This window comes from Plecotus auritus (genome assembly GCF_963455305.1).
Source record: "Plecotus auritus genome assembly, chromosome: 1".
Taxonomy (NCBI): domain Eukaryota; kingdom Metazoa; phylum Chordata; class Mammalia; order Chiroptera; family Vespertilionidae; genus Plecotus; species Plecotus auritus.
In genome coordinates, this window is record NC_137770.1 from 197,598,914 (window position 1) to 197,617,863 (window position 18,950).

Sequence of the window (18,950 nt, forward strand, 5' to 3'; positions counted from 1 at the left end):
ATGAAAATACCCCACTTTTCCTAGTCTCTTGTTCTGTTTCTTAATTCTCCTTAATTGTGGGAGCTTCAAGAAGTGTACAAGTACATGTTCACCATTTCTGTAAAGTAAGTGGCACTTAAATTCCCACCACCTCTACTTAACAGATAAAATTTTTATTGTGTAAAAAGCTAGTGATAACATTGAGTCTAGGTCAAAATATTACATTTGTAGTTCAATAGCTACTTTGAACAGAAGTTAGTGACAGGAAGATTTTAATTGTTCTTGAGGTTTTCTAATCTTACTAAAAAATTGCTGGTAAATTCATTTGGAATATAGTATTGCTTTCATGGGTAACTGAATTGGGATGGTTAGTTGTTATGCCTCAAAGCTTATCCTATACTAGAGGCCCGGTGCACGAAATTTGGGGGGGGGGGGGGGAAGGGGATGTCCCTCAGCCCAACCTGCACCCTCTCCAATCTGGGTCCCCTCGAGGGATGTTCGACTGCCTGTTTACAGGGATCGGGCCATGGGGGTGTGGCTAGCTTGGGTGAGGGGCTGAGGGCTGTTTCCAAGCTGGCCTCAGCCCCTTCAGGGTGGGGGATCCTGCTGGGGTGCGTGGCCAGCCTGGGTGAGGGGCTGAGGGCTGTTTTCAGGCTGGCCACACCCCCCGGTGACCCAAGCTCCCAGACCCTCCTTTTTTTTTTTTTTTTTTTTTTAGCGCCTCCTTGAGCTGAGTCCAGGGCAGCTGGAAGCAGGTATCTGGGATTTATCTTCTATAATTGAAATTTTGTAGCCTTGAGTGGAGGCCAGGGCAGGCAGGAAGCTTGGCTTCCTCCATCACCAGGGGCAACCCAAGCCTCCTGCTAGCTCCAGCTCCGTGGCCGCTGCCATCCTTGTTGGGTTAATTTGCATACTCCAGATTGGCTGGTGGGTGTAGAGGAGTGATGGTCAATTTGCATGTTTTTATTAGTGTAGGTAATATGCAAATTGTCACACCCTCACAAGATGGCTGCCTACAACCAGGCCAGCAGGGGGGTTAGTGAGGGACGACCAAATGACAACAGCAGACTGCGTGGGGCAACCAGGCTGGCAGTTGGGGGTGACCAGGCCAGCAGGAGGGACAGTTGGGGGTAACCAGGCTGGCAGAAGGGGGCAACCAGGCCAGCGGGGGGGGGGGGCGCAGTTCAGGGGGTGACCAGGTCGGTATGGGGGGCAGTTAGGGGTGACCAGCCGGCAGGTGGGCAGTAAAGGGTGACCAGGCTGGGGGGGGGGCAGTTAGAAGCAACCAGGCCAATGTGGGGGGGGTAGTTGGGGGCGATAAGGCAGGCAGGCGGGTGAGCGGTTAGGAGCCAGCGGTCCAGGATTGTGAGAGGGATGTCAGAAACCAGCAGTTGGACATCCCCCAAGGGGTCCTGGATTGGAGAGGGTGCAGGCTTGGTGGAGGGGAACCCCCACCCCATGCACAAATCTCGTGCACCGGGCCTCTAGTTTAATCTATAGTCAATTAAATGATAGTACTTTGGATACCAGACCCTTCTGAGCACTCACCCATAAACCTGGGCTGTTGGAGAACTTTGTCTCTGAGGGGTCTGAACTCATGGATTGGGACAGAAAAATACAGTATTCTTGAACAATGGGGAACTTTTCATTAATATTTCTGTTAAATTAGATCCTGTTTTACCTGAAACTATTCTCATTAGCCTATCCCAGGTTACTTGACTTAAATCTTGGCATCACATCATAAGCTATTTTCTTCCAAGATTTGAAAACTGGACGTTTATGGATCATAATTGTCAGGTGCCTCTTGGTGGTTAGAAAACCTATCATTCATTGAAGCCTGCACAAAGGTAAGGGAATAAACTGGATGGGCATACATCATTCTCTTATCCTCCATTCAGTAGAGGTGAAAAGTGCATACTGTATCTCGAAGATCAAACTAGGAGAAGCTAAATATGTACTTCATTCTTTTTGCAAGATTGGTATGAAGTTGGTTATGTGTGGAGAACTAAATGTTTTATCTACAGGTGATGTCTAATATTAGTGTGGAAGGGGAGGGGAGATTTGAGGAGGGGCGGTACCCCAAATGTCGGATACAACTGATTTATCAGAAATGTTCTTGAAACTATGCCTCTGGCTCTGAAGGAAGGAACTAGAGCATAGCTCTTCACTCAGCCAAGCTGATGTGAGCATCTGAGCCTGCATTCCCACCATTGAAGGAACTTAGACATTGCTTTCTGTCCCCCACCCCAAGAAGTATTCTTTTTCTCCTGTGTTGTTAAACCAACATGTGTGCATGTCCTCTGCACTCCACATACCTGGGTTTTCAAGCTGTCTAATGTACTCAGTCTAGAGTTCCTTAAACAAGAAAGCAGCACAGTGGCCTTTCACTAAAAACGTGATTCAATCACCAATGCTTATCCAACATGGTGGAAGCTTGTTATCTTCATCCTTAAGGCAGTTTGTACATTTTCAACTGGAAAGGGTAGATACCGTGCCAAATGTTCTCACAACCATCCTGGGAGATAGCATGCCTCATGCACATTAGCAAGTTGGGGGTTGGATAATTGTCCAATGCCATATAGCTAAGACTTTTTAACAAGTTTCAAATTCCAACTCATCTCAAATCTCTAGCCTTTATATTTGATACCATGAAGTTTTTTTCTAATGTAATTGTTACTTCTGAAGCCTCCAGAATTCTTGAAATTAGCCTTTAAACTGTGTTAATACAGTGTCTTTTACACCTGTTATAGTGTTGAGCTTTGGCCACTAGATGGTGCTTCCAGGAAAATGAAACATCTTAAATTTCTGGGAGAAATTGAGTTTGGCTTACTGTATGGGAACGAGTAGTTGAATACTCATATTTTGTTGCTAGGCAATATTCAACATCAATTGCAGTTACAAATTCATGTCACTGTACACGTGGGATTGAGGGAAAATGAGCAAAATCTGCGTTGGTATGAGACAGGTGGTGGCTGGCTAGGTATGTCTCTTACCAAAAAAACAAGCAAAGCAGTTTTACAAATTAATACCTTGATGCTCTCCTTTTGAGTTGGCTGTGACCAACCCTTAAGTCAGAAACGACAAGAGTACAGGCTTTTGTAGCACAGCTTGCATCAAGGACTTAAAATGAAAGCTTCCCTCACCATATTGAGTTTAGTGGTTTTTATGATGTAGTAATATGTAAGATCCATGTGTAGGACAGACATAACGCTTCCTTTGACATCTCTTGGTTATTGAAAAGGTGTAGAAAGAGGTAACTAAGAATGACTTTATCAGAGGAATGACTTTATCACAACTCTAGTTTTTTAGTTCCCAGAGACTTCTGAGTTAAGGATGAAATAGGAAGAACCCCTCCCTTTCTCTTGACTCTTAAAGTACAACCTTTTAGAGCAGATAATATGCCAGAATTGTTGACCTCTGTGTTACACAACAGTGGTGCAAAGAATAGCATAGGCCTAGTTCAGTGGTCGGCATACTCATTAGTCAACAGAGCCAAATATCAACAGTACAACGATTGAAATTTCTTTTGAGAGCCAAATTTTTTAAACTTCTTCGAATGCCACTTCTTCAAAATAGACTCGCCCAGGCCGTGGTATTTTGTGGAAGAGCCACACTCAAGGGGCCAAAGAGCCGCATGTGGCTCGCAATCCGTAATTTGCCGACCACTAGCCTAGTGAACTGGCTTCTCACTTCTCAGAAACGCTTAGTTAGTTGGGCAAGAGGACACTGCAAAATAAAGGGCAACCTTAAACAAGCAACTACTGAAAAGCAATTGGTGGTGGTGGTATGCTTTTGCTTTTCAGAATATGATCCATCCAGCAATTTAGCATACGAAGGGCTTACCTTTTTACTCCAGAAGTTTGCTTATGAGGTATACAGAAAAACAAGTGCAATTCATGGTTCCTGACTATCTCCAGCACCTGATGTAGGCCTAATGCTGAATATAGAATAAAAAAGTATTTGGAAAGAGGGAGGGTGTGGGAAAGGTGGGTGGATGGATGGGAATAAGGGCAAGGAGAGGTCTAAAAGCATTGTACAGAGAATGTGTGCTTGAGCCAAGCTCTATATAGAATGTTATTCTGCACCCTCCCCCCATACACACTTGTCTTGTGGGACAGGGACCAACCTTGTTATAGAATAGCCTCTGCCTCCCCTGATCTATCAAGATGCCGTAATTTTGAAGTTTCCACAGTGAACTGAAATGTCATTCAGCTCACAGCACTGAGTACGTAACTGATTTTGAGTCAGAAGTGAAATCATTTGAGCCAGATCTGAATGTCTCACAACCAGAAGATCTCACTTGTATAAGGCTACTTGTCAGAGCAGTAATGTTGGAGAGAGAGGTGAGTGGATACCTAGACTCACCATGAACATATCCTCGCCCCTCACCAGCCTTGGGGGTGCCCGTTACCTGCTAGAGATTGTTCTGAAAGCCAGATGGGTCAATCACAAGGACTAAACACCAGGGCCTTCAGAATTCAAGTACAAGGATATTCAAAGTGAGCGGCATTGCCATCAATGCCAATCTCCAGAGTAGAAAGATAGTAAGTCATCTGCCAAGCAAAAGGTTTTGTGTAGAAATGTCATTTGAATACAGTGAAAATTATGCCCTTAGTTTTTCAGATATTGGAACTTCTCCATAAGCTGGGCCAACGATAGGCAAAAATAAAACCAAAAAACTGAAATAACTATGAAGGACCTTTCATTTGAAGATATAGTTGATGGGGAAAAGTTTGGCCAAGCATATTAGAAAGATGACCTAATTTTATCTGCCCCACTTCAGCACATACTGATTCAGGAAATCAATCTCTCTACCAGTGTTGCGGCAGCCTCTGGCAGACCATCCAGGCCACACCTGGAGCAATAAAGCACAGCCTGTATTTAAACCAAGTAATATTTTTAAAGATTGAATGGAAAATAAATAACTTGTTACCAATGCAAATAGGTTTTGGAGATGAATTCTTGCTTTACTTTTTCAGTCTACCATGGAAGTGAATTTTTATTACTAATGATCATTAGCTCTGCGATGGTTTCATAGCCAGAACTTGAGAACCTACCAGTGTTATCAGCACTTGAGAAAAGGAACCCCACTGAAGTAAAATGCCAGCTAAATGGAGAGATGGCAGGCATCTGACCAGTCGTGTGTGTCCGTGATCAGCTTTCCCTCGGTAACTGAGCAGAGGCCAATCTACTTAGAATAGCTTGTTCCCCAATCCCTCCATTAAGACGATTACTATTACACTCCCTTTAATCTGAGGACTAAAAAGGGAAAAAAGGAATAGCAACAATAGACTACATATTTCTCTACTTAAAATAATCCTAATTTAATTTTTAAATATTGGTCAATAAATGTCTACAACTGGATGCAGAATTTGTTTTTTAAATGATGGGTAAAGTTGATATTAAAATATTAAAAATAAGGAGTTTAAAAATTTAAAGTTTTTTACTTAGTGACAACAGTGGTTTCACAGGCAGTAGTTTACCATATAATTGGTGTGTCAATTTGTCATGTTCTGGCATTAAATGAGTGAGTACCCACCCACCCACTCCCCGCCAGCTACTGGTCACTAGCAGATTTCTATCCTTGAGGGGATGGCTCTTTACTCATAATTTGATCATTTCATGGCTCAGACGAATGTGACTATTGCATTTAATCGCAGTGTGTAAGTAAAAAATACAGCATGCTCATCTAATCACTCTAAACTTTCCAAGAATTAAATGATTCAAGAGGCAGGGACTGTTCCTTTATCTCACCTTCCCACAGAAGCCTGTGTCACCATTCTTAAATAGAGGGGACATTCCAAAGGATCTTCATCACATGCAACTCATGCCAACAACGTTTTTGTGATCTACCTACTGTGGGGCTGAAAATGATGGAAACAAGCAAAAACTATAGACAAGTAGTGAAGTTAAAGGGTAACTTAAAGCCACCTGGGTAATTCTGAGAAGACTGGATCAGAACCACTGCTAATGAGGCTGCTGTCTGGGCAGGCTAGGTGCTTGTTCGCGGTTCACTTTCCATGGTCCAAAACACAACTCTGGACAAGGTAAAGCAGAGCTTCACATAAATACAAAGGCAGGGATGGGCCAGAAAGTTATTTTAAGGTACCTTTAAATAGAAATGGAGTCCCAGAGGCAGAAAAGTACCCAGTACTGGCATATTTGAAACATGTAGGTCAAAACCTCAGTGACAGCAAAAGGTTTTTTGTGTATGTGTGTCTGAGAGAATTCTGTGACTTCACTTAAATTTCTCCTTGAGCTTAAAACTAGCTTAATTTTGATACCAAAACTAAATTTGAATAACCAATACATAAAGCAGAACTGGCTTTTTTTTTTTTTTCCCTCTCAAAACAGAATCCCAAAACAACTTAATAAGGGATGCAGGTAACAGAAAAAGAGTCAAATAAAACAACAGAAGTTCGTGAATTTAAAGGAAGGATGCCCACTTCTCTCTCTCAAGAGGCAGATGTTCAGCTGAAAAATAAAAACATTGTATCAATAGAACACACCAAATAAAAAAAGATGCAACCATCTCTGTTCATGCAATACCAAATATTTAAGAAGAAAAAAAAAAAAAAACAACCCAAACTCCAAAACAACCCATAAAATTAACAAAGGGAAGAAAAATGTTGCCCAGATCTCATGGCCTGATTTATGGTTGAGAGGGTCCTAATGGGGTTGTTTAGAATGTCATTCATGGGGCAGAGGTATGGAGTCAACATGAGGTCAAGTTTGTGAACCCTGCAGGTGGGGCCACCTCAGGTCAGGGCACTTGCCGTGAATTCTTGGACAGCAATGTCAAGACCTGACCGCTAAGCAAGAGGGTCCCAACACAGGGCTACCTTGGGTCTTGGCCCCAGTTGTTTCACTCGATTTCCTTGTAAATAGTATAACTTTTTGGTAGTGATAAGTCACTTTAGTAACCACAATGGGTAGTGGCTTGTAAACAGACATTGACAGATACAAACAACAGCGAAATATTCAACCCAGACTTGAAAAGGAGGCGATGGTGGAAATGAGGTAACTCTTCCCCAACACGTGTGAACAGACAGCTCCTGCTCTTCTAATGCTCTATGTCCATTAGGAGAGAGTAGGGCTTGTCAACAGGATGGTTACATAAAGAAGAAGCTACAGAAGAGAAAAAAGAAAGTTCAGATTCAAATGTGGTTCATAAAGGCTTAAAAATAGAGTGTCTCTATAACCAACTGGGAAAGGACTGCAGTGTCAGTTAAAGGGACGACTTCCCCGAGCACAGGTGTGAGCACAGCAGTGCTGGCAGCAAGGGCCAGGGCACGAAGAGGTGCCTCCGCTGGGCCTGGGCAGTGGGCACCGGGAGACACTGGCCAGGACGGAAGGGCCTGGGGATGGGGGAGAAAGTGGTACAGACGGCATGTGAAGCACAGGACACCAGAGGTATCTTGGTGAAATGGGTGCTGCCCACCAGACAAGGCAGGGGAGCCGGGGCCTCTCCCCTGTTTCTTTTTCCCCATGTAATCAGCATGGGTGCACATGCATATCAAACAGGGACTAAAAGAACTCACAAAAGGGCACACAATGTTTGGGTAAAAATATATTTCCCCCCACGTTGTGTGTTGGCACTAGTGATATATGCATAGATTACCTGGCCACACTCTCCTATCGTAACAGACACCACATTACTGAGCATGTTTGCTAAGTGATTACCTTCATACTTGAAAAAATGATATGCTTCACATCAACACAATTATTTTAGTTTTTTAAAAAAAGACAAGGCTAACATGCAGCTTACATATATGACAATTTTGCATTAACACTGAAAGTAGATTACACAACAGTTTTAGAAACACATTGGTTATTTTCCAATAGCAAAATGACAATGATCTACAGTTTAAGGCATATCAGCATATTTTAAAATTAAGAAATAGACAAAGTTCTAATGCTGTTCACAGCTTAATTTTCAATTTATTAAAAAAAATCCCCTTCATAACCTACATACAATCTAGACTTTGTAGGTCATAATTTCCACTTGAGTCATACATACATATTCTGTTAATGGAACCAAGACTTCTGGAAGCGGAGACTTGACAGTTTCAAACACTTGCAAATGAAAAACCAGATGGTCTGAATGGACAGTTTTGGTAGGACCACACAGAGACAGTATGACAAGGGTGGTAACAGCTGAGAAACCGGATCAAACTGTATGTGAAACACATGGATATGCCAAGGAAGTGAGGAAACCACGTCTATTTGTTTGAGGTGCACAGATGTGAAGAATCTTTTTATTGCTGGTGAGATTGCAAAGCAGAGGAGGAAGTAAGTAGCCTGTGCCCAGCTTTATGTTAAATGTCCCCATCGGAGGTGCCCTTTCTGGACAGAACCCTGACCCATTAATAAAGAGCCGACCGAAGCTGGAAAACACAGTCTGACCTCCCAGTAAATTCTCATAAATGTTTTCCCACCACATCCTACTGCACGCACAACTGTTACCGTCTCTACAATCCAGGAGAGGCACGAGGTTGGCCATTATGGTTGAACACAAGATGTGGGGAGGGGCCAGCTGGAGCCATCTGGCTTAAAAAAAAGGGGTGATCACTGCCAGCAGTTAGCACGAGGGCCAGGCCATTCAAGCAAGATCACAAAAAATTAAACAGCCATGGAGGCAGCCTAGCATAAGCAATGTTTCCTCTTGATTTTCTCCAGTGGAAGGTGGTAGTTTCTCATTCCAACTGTATTTACATAGAACCAAGGGCCCTCTGTAATATCTGCTGACACCCACAGCGCTGTGTGGTGGGGGGCTAGTAATTTCTGACTTCCATATTGATATCAAAGAAAAATTGAATTTATGTGTTTCTCGTGAAAAAGATATAAAATTGGCCATTTTAAATATAGTGAGCTTTTATTTTTTAAACCAAAAGCTTCTCAAACCATTACCTCCCTTCCCCCCTCCGAAAAGAAAAGAAAAAAAAATCCACCTATCCCATGTTTCTCTAATTTTAAAGTAAAAAATCTCAAAGGTTTCTTACTACCGTACTTACATGCAAAGGCGAAAGCACATCCAATTAGATTGGAGGGTATCATTTACTCCGTGCAGAGCCAAGGACTACTGTGAAAAAAGGCACAGATACAGAAAGAAGGACAGCAATAACAAACTAAACAGGGCCAGGGAGCAGGGGTAGGAGAGAGTTCAGAAGCAACGCATTTTTAAAAAGCTTCTAGAGTCTATATATTTCTTTTGGTTTTTTATTCTCTGACTCTCCATATGATTTATCTTACTGTGAAAAATTTAATGGGAAAAAAAAATCAATAATCTTGGAATCAAAGTCCGCTGGATGCCTTTCAAGGCTAGGCTTGCTTTAAAGTGATGCATTTTGAGAATTTAGAAGTGTATTTTCTGTTACAAAAGCTCACACAAGCAGCAGTTGGGACAAGCATACAACACAAGGATTCAAGCTTTTGTCTGGTGCACGCAAATGAGCAAATTCAGCCCGTGGTTAGAATCAGCAAGCCATCCGATAGCCGCTGCTCCACAGCCAGCATCACACTAGAATCGTTAAAAAAAAAAAAAAAAAGACAAAACCAGAAACCTTGGCCCAGTTACTCTGAAACTTGTCTCAATACCACTAATGCTGCTCCTAGTTTGCAGTTTCTGTCCCAACTTAGTGCTTCAATGAAACCAATTTCTTAACTTGGTCTAATTAAGCCAAATCAGTTCATGGAAGACCATTCCTTTCCCCTAAGAGTATGGTTGAGGACCAAGAGAAGGGAAAAATAATCTTTATTGGAATCATCTATAGACTTAATAATGTGTGTGTGTGGTTGTGTCAGGGGAGGGGCAGTGTATTCCATGCTATTTATGTAGGACTAGTAAGTCCAGAAGGAAAATGCAGAAGGAAATAAAGCACCGGGTTGATGAGAAATGCAGTCTTTAATGTAAGAAACAGGAGACTATAGAGTTAGAGAGATAGCTGGTAGGATCTTGTTATTAGAAGGGGGGGAAAACCAAGGATAAGATTTATAAAGGAACAGTATGGAAAAAAGGTTACATATGCCATTTCCATACAACAACGGGGGGTCGCCTATGTCATGGCATATGGGTTAGTTCTAACCTTCATTGATTGGCATAAAGAGGGAGGTGAGCTAGTTGTGAAGGGAAAGGTGAGGAAATTCCTTCAAGACAACTGGATTTGAAAGACCAGCTGTAATATTTTTTCTACCCTTTACTGCCAAATAGCAAAAAAACCCTATGCAAGGAGGTTGGAGGTGAAGTTGAATTTCTACTTTCTTTGACTTGTGGGTTTGTGTTATGTTCCTTCCCATTTCTACCTGAAACTGACAAGTCACCCTCAAATTTGTGCTGCAGATGATACACAATTTACAACACACTTTTTATTTGAAGGATTTCTGAAAATTTTCTTCTCATGATTATTGAAAAATATTATTGAAAAATATTATTGAAGGTACCGAATCCCTGGCATCAGTCGTTAGGTCTTCCTCTCAACCCACTGAGAGAAGATCTCGGTGTTTATGGAAGATTGCTAATTCTAAGTAGTAAGGAGGCTGTGGCAAGCCCATCATCCTTAGTAGCTTCTTCTAAGCAATGCTGCTTTATTCAACTTTTGAGATTGCCGATTATAAAACTATGATTATGTTCACTTTTATCAGTGTAGCCTTGATCCGCTTACAGTTCAACTTGGCCAGAATTTGAGAGATGGGGGTTCAGACACATTTTTAAAGCCATAAGCAGAGACAGTCAGTCTGAACAGACCCACAACCCAGACCAAATAATGTTAATATAATAATGAGCAATCCATGCAAGTCTAAAAGTCATATACAGCTTACCCACCGACCTGCCTACGTGCAAAGCTATCTTGGGTTTGGGGTGGGTGTGGAGAAGAGACAGAGAGTGAATTCAGGGCTTTTGCCATCATGAATAATTAAGAACAGTAAGTTGTCATGGATATTCAGGTTTATGGTTCAGCTGCTGAGGAGGTGAGTTTTCCTGTCAGACGAACATGTAGCAATTTACCCTCCTTCCCTCCGTCCAAAGCAACATACAAGTAGCAGGCATGCTTCCTGCCGCCACTCAGAACAGGCATGAAAGGCAACTCATTTACTTCCAGAGGCAAAGTCCAGCTGCACAGAGCTTTTGCTGTCATTCCCTTGTTCTATCACTTTCCAGCACCCAACAACATTCAGCAAAATGAGTTAAGAGTTATTGGTATCTGGGGAAAGGTAAAAAAAAAAAAAAAAAAAAAAAAAAAAAAGACACAGATGGCAGCGATACAGTATTACTGCAAAAGCAGGTGAATGCGGGACCATCCTTGGCTTGCCAGGCTTTATGTGAAGCTTGCACTGCAAGTTAAAAAACAAAACAAAAAAGTTAGAAATAATAACAAAAAAGAAAGGGAAATTAGGAGCGCCAGCACCAGCATTTGGTGATGGTGAATGTTCATGCAATGATTATGGAATTGACAGAAATTGAAACCAAAAATCTGAACAAGCTATTCTACATGACAAGCAAAAGCGTTTTGATACTGAATTAAATAACACGTGGTTAGTTTCCATTTGCATGTAATTTAGAATTCACAGGTGGCTCTGTGAAACCACTACATGTTCTGATGGAAGGATTTACTGTTTGATTTTCATTTTGTCCAATAACACAAAACCATTATCTATTGTGTTAGATTTGGGTATCACATCTGTACTAAATAGGAGTTGCATCTTCCATTTCTGAGCTCCTGGAGTAAGAGAATAAATATGCTATAAATGACTTTGAATAATTAACTTGGGGGTTGCAATACAGTGGATGGAGGACATGCTATTCATCCACTTGGGAAGGAAATGAAAAGGGACAATCATTATGTGGTTACAGCCAGAGCAATGCCAGGAGCCTTCCCCTCTTACAGGTTCAAGGCAGTGCCAAACCCAGATCCACACGTCTAACTGTAGGCAAGTCCAAATCATGCAACTTCATTCCTTAGCAAGAATCAATAAAAAATAAATAAAAAAAGTGAGTGGATGATTGTATAAACTATAGTTATCAGATGCCAACCAGGTACAGTTTTAAAATGATGAATTTTAAAACTTCCTTTGGAATGTATTGTAACCAGCAAATGGCGGCTGGCAGTTGTGCAAACTTCTCAGAAAAGATGAACACTGTCCACTGAACAACTTACCGTCGGGCAGTCCCACCACTGCGGTGTAGCCGCAAACAAGGAAAGTGACTTGGTGGCCAGAGATGGCAGGAGGTGGGGTCCAGCTAATGGCAGTGCCAGGGTTAGTTCTACTTTGTCTGTAATCTTAGGAAATGTTATATGATCTCATGCCACTACAGGTCAAGGAGAAGGATAAAGCCTTACCTACGTTAGAAAGGGAGCATGTCATTAAAATAGAAAAAAACAGAATTTAGAACTATTAGAAACACCGAGTCAGGCTCCGAGGTGGGAACATAGCAGGGGAATAAATAAGCATCTCTTTTGTTGTTCTCTCCCTAGAACAAGGCCAGCTCCAAGGGGCTGCACAGTGACTCAGCCTCTCCCGCGGCTGCACATGGAGGAAAGAGTCTTCCATTTACTTGAGTGCTACCTGGCTACTGTCTTTCTGTGGTCCTCTCTCCTCAAAACTCTCCCCTGGCAGTCAGAGGAGTGGTGCTTCTTTTGTTTTTGTTTTATTTCATTTTACACTTCAGGACCCCAACTGGCAGTGGATTTCACTGCTCAAACCATCAAGTGTGGAAAAGGGTGAAAACCTAGAAGTTTCCGAAAAAATATGTGCCACTGGCAGGTACAAAACCTGGTGACTACCGTGCACCAAATTAAGCCTGATTCCATGAATAATTAATGAGAATCTATAAATAAGGCTAAAGTAGAATCACACATACTTCACATATGTATGCACATTGCACATATGCACATTGAGAGCATTAGACATCGCTAAGGTCCAAGGATGGGAAGAAAATAACCTGAAATGCTCAACAGGGCAAGGAAAACCCCCCTATGCTGGGAAGTCTGTTACTAGATAGATTTTTTTTTTAAATGGAGGCACAATACCGATCAGCTCTTGGAATTTTTATTGCTTCAAGGCACATCCAGTATATGTGAAATATCCTTAGAACATTGCTGGTATTTTATAAACACTTTCAGTTCTAAAATATATACCTTTACATACATTAGTGCTTCAGGATAAGAAAGACTTAACTTTGGGTTTCCTAAGCTGTGAGTCAGCAGCTTTTTCTGTCTCATTCATGCCTATAGATGTAGACACACACACACACACACACACACACACACACACACACACACACACACACACACACACACCCTATACCTATTTCTGTCTTGGGTGAGTGGATCAACAAAGGTCTGATGTTAAATGGCTTTCCATTTGTCTTCACCACAACAGCTGCTGTACTGGCTCTGCACAGGGAATGTCACTGCCAGTGGCTGATGCTCTGCCAGTTTGTGTAGCTGCAAAGTGCTTTCCTGAACTAGATTATGTTCGAGGCAATCGTTAGCCAGAACTCATCTAGCATAACTAAGTTTTCGGCCCTTGGAGTCCTCTCGTCACTTGGGTCTGTACCAACCCAGTTAAAATCACACCTCTCTACACTGACGCCTGTCTATTGCTTAGAAAACGTGCCTGCCCCTTGCTCTCCGCATGCACTCTCTGCTGCCTCCGAGCTTGTCCAGTGTGCAGAGTACAATGTAAAACACTCTCCTGTGTCATGGTAGCAGTGCGTTTTGATTTCTACCACGGGCTTCGTGACACGATTCCTCAAGGGGAGTCTGTTCACCAAGACACAGCGACCAGTCCCTATGGCAGGTCTCAATTCCTATGCAGACTCAATCCTATCTTCTACATTTAAGAAAAAGGGTCTTTGCCTGCTCGAGTGCCACCATTTTTATGGTTTATTTGTCAGCTTTTCCCCTAGAATGTTAGCGTCTCGGAATGGAGAGCAAGAATCCCAAGCAATTTTCGATTTGTCCTATTGCTGACCTGAGAGCACTGCCCGCACCAAGCAGGGCAGCGTCCTAGGTGGCCATCCAGCCACTCACAGCTTTTCCAGGCATCTCACTGACCCCAAGCCTCCTGTCAAACCAGCAGCTAATGCCTTAAACTGCACTGTCTGGTCTTTAAGGGATTTGACATCAACTTCAAATCACCGGAGAATGACAAGGAAGGCCCTGAGCTCCAGTGGATTTGGGAGCTGCCATTGGAGCATCACAGGAAGTGACCAACACGAGAGCAGGTTCTGACCCTTTGGCTCATTAAACCAAAGCCATGTTTAAAAATGTTTTTCTGTGCGTGGGTACAGGCGTGTCTTGAGGGTTGTTGCAGGTGGTCTCAACTGGATGGGATTGTGACCCCATTTTCGCAATAAAACAACTAATCATCTTGTTGAATTTAGAGGAAAACTAGTGGCCACTAGCAGTTCTTCCAAATCTTTCATTTGGGGATCAATGACTGGCTTATCAAGCCTAACAATGCAGACTAGAAAAATAACTGTAACAATCATAACTTTAGGATGCTCCTTATAGGGAGTCATTCGGACCGTCTCCGAAGGGTCGTGAGAGAAATAAACTGTCTTCCCCAAAGTCCTAGTGTTGGTGCAGAAGACGAGACTGGAGACAAAAGTGAGTCCAGTCCTGACTGCTTGGTCATGTGGCCAAGCCTCATAAAGCAATGTTTGTGTACCCTTTAGAAATACTTTAAAAACCTGTATCTTCTTCCCTGCACTGTAGAGAAAATACTTGCTTGGATCTTCCTGGTAATAGACCAGTTTCCAGTCTGGAAATGGGAAAAGTAGAGACATGCAAGAGGAATAAACTGTGAGAGGGCCCCAGCACCGGGGGGGACACCTGCTTACTTTTTCTTATCCTTGTCTTTCTTGGTTTGCTGGGCCCCAGACTGCTGGGCCTGGGTCTGCAGCAACTGGGCAGCCGCCTTCTTCTTCTGGAAGTTGTTCACCTCCTCCTCCAGCTCCTTCTTCTTATCTTCCACTTTCTTCTTCTCTTCTTGGTGTGTCCGCTTCAGAAGGTCAAACTTCTCATGGAGCTGGAGAGGGCAGGACAAGCTTGGTGAAGGGAGTAGCAAGCAGACCGGCATGAGGTTACTCGGACCTGCTCAGAACAAGGCCTGCGCCACGTTGCTGTCTGTGCTCTAATTACAGAAGCGCAGCAGTGGCCGGTGCTCCGGGAAGAGCCATGTGGAGACAGGAAAGCACCCCATGGAGCCCTGTTCTCCTTTGACACTTGGACCCTGTGGAGCTAAAGGGGACCCTTGCACACTTCTATATAATAAAAGCCTAAGTGACTGTTACGGCAGAACGACCAGTGGCTATGATGTGCGCTGACCACCAGGGAACAGATGCTCAACACAGGAGCTGCCCCCTGGTGGTCAGTGCGCTCCCACAGGCAAGCGCCACTCAGCTCAGCCAAAGCCGGGCTCATGGCTGGTGAGCACAGTAGTGGTGGTGGGAGCCTCTCCCACCTCCATGGCAGCGCTAAGGAGCAGCAAGCCGAGTGGTAAGGAGCAGTGAGCAGGCGGGCGATAAGGAGCGAGGGGTCCGAACTATGAGAGGGTTGTCCAACTGCCGGCTTAGGCCCATTCCCCATGGGAGCGGGCCTAAGCCGGCAGTCGGACATCCCCTGAGGGGCCCTGGATTACGAGAGGCCGCAGGCCGGGCTGAGGGACCCCCCCCCTGCAGTGCATGCATTTCGTGCACTGGGCCTTTAGTTTCCTGATAATCAAATACATATTCATTGTAAAGAGCGTAAGGAAGAAAAATTATCCATGTTCCTAATAAGAAACTCACCCTAGTGATAAGAGTAGTTCTTAATCTCTAAGTTTCAATTGTCTTTTTAAAAATATATATTTTTATTGATTTCAGAGGAAGAGAGAGGGAGAGAGAGATAGAAACATCAATGATGACAGAGAATCATTGATCGGCTGCCTCCTGCACACCCCGCACTGGGGATCGAGCCCACAACCTGGGCACGTGCCCTTGAGTGGAATCAAATCTGGGACCCTCCAGTCTGTAGGCTGACACTCTATCCACTGAGCCAAACCATCGAGGGCTCTAAGTTTTAGTTGTCTCTATCAGGATCAATTAAAAGGGGATGGTGAGGAAATTAATTAAACAGTTTTATTTGTAAATGTATTGTGCTATCAATCAGTCAAGTATTCGAGATACTCATGGGGGCAAACATATTTCTGTCTCTCTCTTTCTCTCTCTCACTAGGATGAGTGTCCTCTCTCTCTCTCCCTCTCTCCTCCGCACTAGGAAGAGTGTTATAGCAGAAATCCATGGGAACTTCTAGGAAGCAGTTCCTTGGCCTGGTCCTTGGGAATGAGACAAGTCAAAGGGATGTTGGAGTAGAGAGTGCATGCCCACAAAGGGAAGCGTGAGCAGAGGTACGGTGGCAAGCACGTCAAACTTGCGGCTGGCGGGCCACATGCCTCGAGTTTGGTATGCAGAGACCATCACCTATCAGTGCTGAAGGGCCATCCACTGTTCAGCTAACTGAATTGGCTGATAGACTAAACATAATAACAACAACCACAGAATCTGAAATCTCTTATTTCAAGACGTTGTACACTGAGGAAATACAGAGGTACAAAGAAAATGGGACCAGGTCTGGAGACCTAAGATCGAGTTTTAGTTTCAGCTTTGCTATTAACTAGGTATATGACTGCATAAATTGCTTAACCTTCATAACTCAGTTTTATCATCTGTAAAATGGGGATGAGAATGTCTGACCTGCTTTTCTCACTAGGATAGTATGCCATGCAAAAGATAAAATGTTTGTAGAAGGTATTAATACTTAATGTGAAGTATTAATAAAATACCTTGCTTATTTCTCTCCCTTGAAAAAGGACAGGTAGATAGCTTACCTCTTTCTCTGCCTCTTTAAGTTCAGCTTCTTTCTCCTTCACTCTCATAACAAACATTTGTCTCATTTCTTCTTCTTTCTTCTGAAGTTCTCCCAGAAATTCATTCCTTTTTGCTTCGTATGTCTCCTGAAGACTATTCAAAAGTCACAAACAAGGACAATGTCATAAAATTGCATAAGAAACTTCAGTTCATAGAGTTTCTACCCACCGTCTTCCAAAAATTAGATAAGGCTGCCACTGACCATGTCAAAGACACGGAAAAGGGCACCATCTTCTCTTAATTTTTGCGGTGATCAGAAAGACAAGTGCATTAAGAACAAGGATGAGTCCATAAGGATGTGCCCAATGGTAGCACAGGGCAGCACTAACAGGCTGTCTCCTACTGGCCAAGTTTTATCCCACATATTCATACACAGAGAGCCTGGGCTGGGCTGGCTGGTATCTTCCAGATCAGTACACCAGGTAGACCCCGAAGATATGATTAAGATTTTTAGGAGAGAGAAGTGGTATGTGTAGGGAGAGAAATGCATGGGTACTAGGGCCAGACAGATCAAGGCTTGGATTCTGGCCATAGCGAGGGACTGACTAATCTAGGCAAGGGAACAGCCTCTAAGCCTCAATGTGTAAGACGTGGGTGGATAGAGCAGGACTTACCTTCCAGGGATATGATTCTGGGAATGAATGGGGGCAAAGTGAGTAAAGCACTCAGTGCTTATCAAATATTACCCTCCCGCCTCATTTCCCTCCTGTCCCCAGTTTAGAAAACAGACTCAGCGAACCATCTAAAGAGCCACTACGATACCTAAAGATATTTCACAAAATTGCTACTTTTAAAGTTGTATTACCAATCACAATAGAGCAGGGAGGAGTCTTATTTTTATTTTAAACCCCATCCTCCCCATGACCGTCTACAGAACGGAGAGCCCAATAGTTTAAATTGAATGCCATGCCTCAGCTTGATCTCTAAGTCAGAACAAATATATTTACAGAAATATTACCTTCGGTAACACAGCTTAAGAAATCCCACACCCACACCCGTACAAACAGAGAAGCATTTGCTGGCATTTTTTTTTTTAAAGAAATTGCCTTTTTATATATATATATTTTATTGATATTTTACAGAGAGGAAGGGAAAGGGATAGAGAGCTAGAAACATTGATGAGAGAGAAACATCGATCAGCTGCCTCCTGCACACCTCCCACTGGGGATGTGCCGCAACCAAGGTACATGCCCTTGACTGGAATCGAACCCGGGACCCTTCAGTCCGCAGGCTGACGCTCTATCCACTGAGCCAAACCGGTTTCGGCTTGCTGGCATTTTATAAGGTGCTATTGCTACTTCTCCCTAGTTTCCTGGGAACAAGAGTTGTCACAGTAACACGGGCCTGCAGGATTATCCATCTCAACCCGTGGGCCACATTCACCCAACATGCTGGCTCCAAACTGGCTAGCACCCATGGGTGACCCCAGGCACCATGCAGAGCACCCCAGCCTGCACACTTGTCCTGTAGAAGGAGCAAAGGGACATCCAGGTGGTGGGAGTACACACCCATGTAGATATACAAAGGACTGAACCATTAGAAAATGCCTTAATTAGGACTGTTTCTACTTCTACAATACATGCTTTTATTGGTTGATTAAAAGTAAGTTCCCCTGCCCTCAAGAGAATCAACACTCCCTGTTAATGAGCAATCCTGTGTTTGGGTCTCCAGAGGTATAGTTAGCTTTCACATTATCTTATGAGACTAAAGCAAATTTGGCCAATGCTAATGTTGGCTAATATTAATAGTGATATTTGGACTTGAACATTTAAAACACAGAGATATAGGAATGTGTTGATAATAGAACAAAGTAATTCATGAATTTGATTTTGTTCATTTCCAATAAACTTTACCACCATTATTTGGATCAGAATTGCCAAAGGAAAAAGATTTTTGGGGAAACTCAGCTTTTGATGATTTTAGGATAGTGAATACAAGTCCCTCTTCTTTCTCACAAGCAATGGGACACAGTTTATAGAAACGATAAAGAAGTACTACCCAGCCCAGCCAGCGTGGCTCAGTGGTTGGACGCTGACCCATGAACCAGAAGGTCACAGTT

General features: G+C 43.2%; 1 protein-coding gene across 16 annotated transcripts in view; it reads right to left on the reverse strand.

Annotated features, from left to right (window-relative positions):
- Positions 1-473: 473 nt before the first annotated feature.
- Positions 474-18,950, reverse strand: part of SEPTIN11 (septin 11) — a 101,261-nt gene continuing 82,784 nt past the window's right edge. For 2 of the 16 annotated variants that reach the window (XM_080675504.1, XM_080675508.1), the window contains 3 exons: positions 16,852-16,984; positions 14,825-15,012; positions 11,229-12,217 (listed from right to left, as the gene is read on the reverse strand). In XM_080675504.1, the coding sequence (XP_080531630.1) occupies positions 12,037-12,217; positions 14,825-15,012; positions 16,852-16,984 (502 nt within the window). In that variant the 3' untranslated portion in view covers positions 11,229-12,036. Of the gene's footprint in view, positions 7,108-7,521; positions 9,062-11,228; positions 12,318-14,824; positions 15,013-16,851; positions 16,985-18,950 lie in introns of those variants that run through there. The other 14 variants (XR_013960955.1, XM_080675511.1, XM_080675510.1 and 11 more) reach the window with 14 other exon arrangements.